General features: G+C 31.0%; 1 protein-coding gene across 4 annotated transcripts in view; it reads right to left on the bottom strand.

Moving 5' to 3' along the window:
- Positions 1-5,049, bottom strand: part of LOC116852988 (autophagy-related protein 13 homolog) — a 6,757-nt gene continuing 1,708 nt past the window's right edge. Inside the window, exons 2-5 of one of the 4 annotated variants that reach the window (XM_032833813.1) lie at positions 3,651-3,999; positions 3,335-3,518; positions 1,969-2,293; positions 1-1,436 (exon numbers count right to left, since the gene is read on the bottom strand). In XM_032833813.1, coding sequence (XP_032689704.1) covers positions 1,224-1,436; positions 1,969-2,293; positions 3,335-3,518; positions 3,651-3,999 — 1,071 coding nt within the window. In that variant the 3' untranslated portion in view covers positions 1-1,223. Of the gene's footprint in view, positions 1,497-1,959; positions 2,294-3,334; positions 3,519-3,650; positions 4,000-5,049 lie in introns of all 4 variants that reach the window. The other 3 variants (XM_032833812.1, XM_032833814.1, XM_032833815.1) reach the window with 3 other exon arrangements.

Raw genomic sequence — 5,049 nt, 5'->3', positions numbered from 1 at the left:
TTCTTAAAGATCTTATTTTAATACTTTTATATGTAATATGACTAGAAGAATCAATTTACATAAAAAAAATCGTATGGTTTTCCCCGCAAAGATGAAAATTGTATCACCAAAACCGATAATGGCTTCTATTAAAAAAAAATTTTGTTTTTCAATCCGTATTGATTATAATTTTCGTTTAGGTGTACATACTAAATAGTAAATACACTTTTATACTAATAAGTAATAAACAAATATAAGTTTTAACAAATAGTAAATACAGTTCTTATTCGGTTCTGTAAATACTATATACTTTCTAAATCCTGAAATCTTTCTTTCTTAAACATCTTGTTTATATTAGCAAACATTTGAGCGAGCAGTATTTTACCCAGCGTGTAACTAAAGAAGGGATTGACAGTACTAAGTTTGAAGTTTTCGACATATTATAGTTTTAACATATTTACAAATCCTCAAAATCGTAAAATTACTAAATATGAAAAACGGAGCAATTTATACCAGGTCTGTCCAAATTCGTTGAGTAAAGAGATCCTTTCTTTTTCTTGGCAATCGCTTATGCCAATGGGTGCATTCAGTACTATCACTACTCATTGATCTTTTGCACCTGACTTGTGTATTTTTAAATTTAAAAGAATATGTGCCAGTTAGATTCAAGACTAACTGAGCTCAGTAAGCAGCACTAGTACTGAATATACGCAACGTAATTTCTACTTATTTACGTTACATAATCGCGTTCAAATATACAGTTATGTATACAACGATGATCTGTTGGTTCATTGTTTATGGGTTTCCTTTAGTTCGTTTATTTGTCTTTGTTTTTTCCTTTTTTCCAAAAAAACATTTGGTTTGCAAATTAAAATCTAACAGACAGACCTGATACTGAACGAAATTTTGACCATTTCGTGCATGAATGATAAAGGCAATTAAAAAGGCTTTAACATTCAATATGATGGATGTGATGTATATAGTACATAAAAAAAATATTTGCACGTCTTATTTTATTATTTATAAAATAATACGTAACACAAAAGAGATATATTATTGCAAGATTGCAATTGTTGAATTCTATCAGAATGTAATCCTCTTTTATATTATTATATTGAACAAGAGGACATTGTAGCAACGATTTTCCTCTTATGTGCAAATACATTTCTTGTTCACCATATGTGCAGCTGTACATATTCGCATTTTCGCTCCAGATTGAAACTTCGGGAGTGTATAGCTTGACTTTAATTATTATTTTCGGTTTGACACAACGACGACAAAATATCTTCGTAATGTTGCATGTTCGTCTCAAACGTTTCCAATTGCTTAGTAAGATCTCCCACTTGTTCCGCCAACGTTCTTTCTTCCATGAAGGCTTGCAATTGCGGGGCACTTTGACATTCCCGATAAAATGCTCCTAAGTCGCTATTAGTATTTGTGACGGCAAACGGAGTTTTCTGCAACAATAACATTCAAAGTTTGTTCCTCGCGCAGATCCAGTGTTAAATTTGCCCAATCTAAAAGAAACAAAATACTTTATCTGATTGCATGCATAATAATTACGGTGCAATTTGAAGTTCCTTAAACAAATATAAAAATCTAAAGTGTCGTAAATCAATTATTTCTTTTGATTTGCAAACTTTTCAATCATTATTGTTAACTTTATAACTTTAATAACTTAATTTTTAACTAACATTTAATTAAAACAGATTTTAAATTAAGATTAAATTAAGGTTAAAGTCAAGAAGATGTCTAAAAAAGCAAATTTCCGTGAACAAAAACAAAATTTAGTAATATATATATTATATATACATACACACATACACATACATTTTACCTAATCTTATTTTTAATAATTGCTAATAAAATACAATTGAGTGCTTTGACATTATTGTTAAGGAAGATCGAGCAAATTTTACACTACGGCGCATGGCAAATCGTCGTGATAATTGTCGTGTTCGGATTAGGAGCATCAATTACCAAATCTACCATAATAAAATCATCGTTGGCACTAGTCATTGAGCAACTACTTCTTCTAGATCCGTTTTGGGAGGCGCATTTCGAAGTCGTATTATCGTTAACGAGTCTTTCATTATTTCCATTGTTGCTATCGCTCGCGGCAGCTGCCGCTGCAGTCTTTGTGTTTGTAGGATCTACTAGCGACGCTGGAGGAGGCGACGTTTGTCTGGGTGTCAACAGGGAACTGAACGGCACATCCGGTATTACAAGATCCTCCTCGTTAACAATGACGGGTTTGTTTACTACAAACGCACCAACTTTGATGGTGTCGCTAAGAGATTTGGATGTCTCTTCGCTGAAAGTTTGATTTAAAGCGTGTTATTGAACTGCATATACCGAATAAATTGCTTCAGGGAGATAACCACTGTGATAATCGAAAAAAATAGCTCTTTTTAGCGAATTTTTTGTGATAAAGCAGGTAGATAAATGTTTTTGCATTGAATTAGTCATCTTTTAAACTGTTGAAAAATATTTTCTATTTGATGAAATACATTTCTATTTTGGTATAAAATGTGTCTGTAGGGCTGCGTTCGGAAACGTTACTCGAGTACTCTCCCTCTCTTTTTATCTCACTCTTGTATTTCGCTCACTCCAACGCAACGTTTCCGAACGCAGTCTAGTAGGCTTTACAAGCTTTATCGATCCCGAATCTGGAGTCCTTAAAAGTCATCTAAAATTAAAAAATTCAAGATTTTCTTAAAGTATATGAATGTAGTTTCAGTTAAGTGTACGAAAATTTTAATATTTTAATTATTTGCAAAATAGCATACGTTTAAAAAAAATGTATGAAAATTGTCCAAAAAAAGTATAAAGTAAAAGTATAAAAAAATGTATGAAAATTGTCCAAAAAAAGTATAAAGTAAAAAGTACCGTTTTGGGAGGGGGATTTAAATCATAAAAAAATCCGTACGCTTAATTGAAATTATATTCATATACTTTAAGAAAATCTTGGGTATTTTTTATTTCAGATAACTTTTAAGGACTCCAGGTGCAGGGCTAATGGAGTTTGCAGAACCTACTACAGATACATTTTATACAAAAATGAAAATGTATTTTATCAAATAGAAAAATATTTTCCAACAGTTCAAAACATGACTAATTCAATGCAGATACATTTATTTATCCACCTGATTTATGGGCATCACAAAAAATTCACTAAAAAGAGCTATTTTTGAAACTACATTATATATTTATTTTAACTATATTATTTTATATTTTAACTATATTAAATAAATGTAACAAAATTGACTATTTTTTTTTGACTGTCAGTATTTATCTCCCTTAACTCGACAGCCTCGGATCATTTCTCAATCCAACAGATGATTTTCGCTCTTACCTCTGCTGATACCGCGCGTGACGCGGACTTAAGTCCGAATGAAAATGATCACTCTTAAGCATAATAGAGTCTCGTCCCGTGTGAGTGGGTGATATGGTCATTTTCGTTCTATAAGAGACTGACAAGTGTATAGTACCCACTGGGGTGCACAACTGACCCACTCTCACATGTTTATAGTTATCGCCTGTTAAGAAATATATCGATGATAAGTAAATTTTTCTTCCAATATGTACGAGAAAATAAATCAACCAACGAACTGTGAGGAATAAAAAAATAATTCAGAATTTTCCCTTGATTTAAGTAACAAACAATATACCCAAGACGTGTAGCTGAGGTTCTCCCATGTATATTTTATAACACATGGTGTAAGAATCCGGACCTTGCCGCCTGCTCAGTTTATAAGCGGGTGTGACCCTCGAGACAGAAAGCAAAGACTTCAACAAAATCCCCATTCTATTGTACACGGTATACGTGACTCGTACAGTCGGGTCACTCTGCTCTGGCAAAACACCAAGACTCCATGTTTCCAGAACCATCGTGTCGCCTTCCACTGTTTTCAGAGAGATTTCTATGCAGAGCGGTACAGTGGAACTCACTATTTCTCCACAGAGTGCCCTCTTAGCATCGGCTAAGACTTCTGGTAGCTCTTTTATCGCCAGATTAAACTACAAAGTTAGATACAGACATTTACATATTTTTGAGGACCAGATAAGAAGTATGACCAATGACCGTGAACCGTTCAATTTATTTGGTTGAATTTCAATGTTTTAGTATATGTGAACAGAGCTCCTTTAAGAAATTATAATTTTTGCAAATTTTATAGAGAAATAATACAATATTCTTATAAAATTGGTATTGCAGGAGCAATTATATTATTGTTATATTTAAATCTCTAGAAATTTACTAATAACTAGTAGAATATTTATCAGTGCACCTAACTCTTAAAAGTCTTTATTATCCTAATTACTTTTCTCATTTTCTCAGCTAATAAGATCTTTTTAGAATATTTACTAATAAGTGTAATATATTTTTAATGTTGGAATATTAAATGTAGTAAATGTGTTAATATAAAATGTAGTAAAAAAGAAATATTTCCAAGAAAGTCTAATCATGCCAATTATTATAGAAATTTTCTACTGACATAGCTGCTAGATTGAATTTAAATAAATTTTTATTCTGCTAAACTATCTAAATTCTACTTTGCAACCATTGAGACTCTATTCAAACCAAGACATTGAATTAATCCTGCTATTGTATATTGCTTGTTTTTTATACACATTCAACATATGCAAAGTCCAAATGAATACTTGTACAATGAATTACGAATATATGCAAATGTTTTGATAAAAAATATTTAACATATAAGAAAATGAAATTAAAAAACATAAGATATATAAAAAAGTAAAATTGAAAAAATAAAATAAAATCATATTAACATCTTCAAGATACTTTTGTAAAAATAACAAATAAATAAGGTAAATATGCAGTATAACGCCCCCACCTTGGATTTTTTTCAAACTTTGTAAATTTGTATATTTTTACGCATAGAATTGATTTCTGAAAACAAAAATTATCGCTTACTTTTTGTTTTCTTGTTTTTTTTTATTTTTGTTTTATAATGTCGGAAAGGCAGAGAATAGTTCATACATGCTTTTCTCTGCTTTAATCAAAAGCATAAACTGTTATAAAGCAGAGAATGGTTTATGTATGCTTTC

The sequence above is a fragment of the Odontomachus brunneus genome, unplaced genomic scaffold, assembly GCF_010583005.1.
Source record: "Odontomachus brunneus isolate Ranch 3 - 2012 unplaced genomic scaffold, Obru_v1 Obru_scaffold_264, whole genome shotgun sequence".
NCBI classification, from domain to species: domain Eukaryota; kingdom Metazoa; phylum Arthropoda; class Insecta; order Hymenoptera; family Formicidae; genus Odontomachus; species Odontomachus brunneus.
The sequence above is the reverse complement of the archived record's forward strand: the minus strand, read 5'-3'. Positions and strand labels throughout refer to the sequence as shown.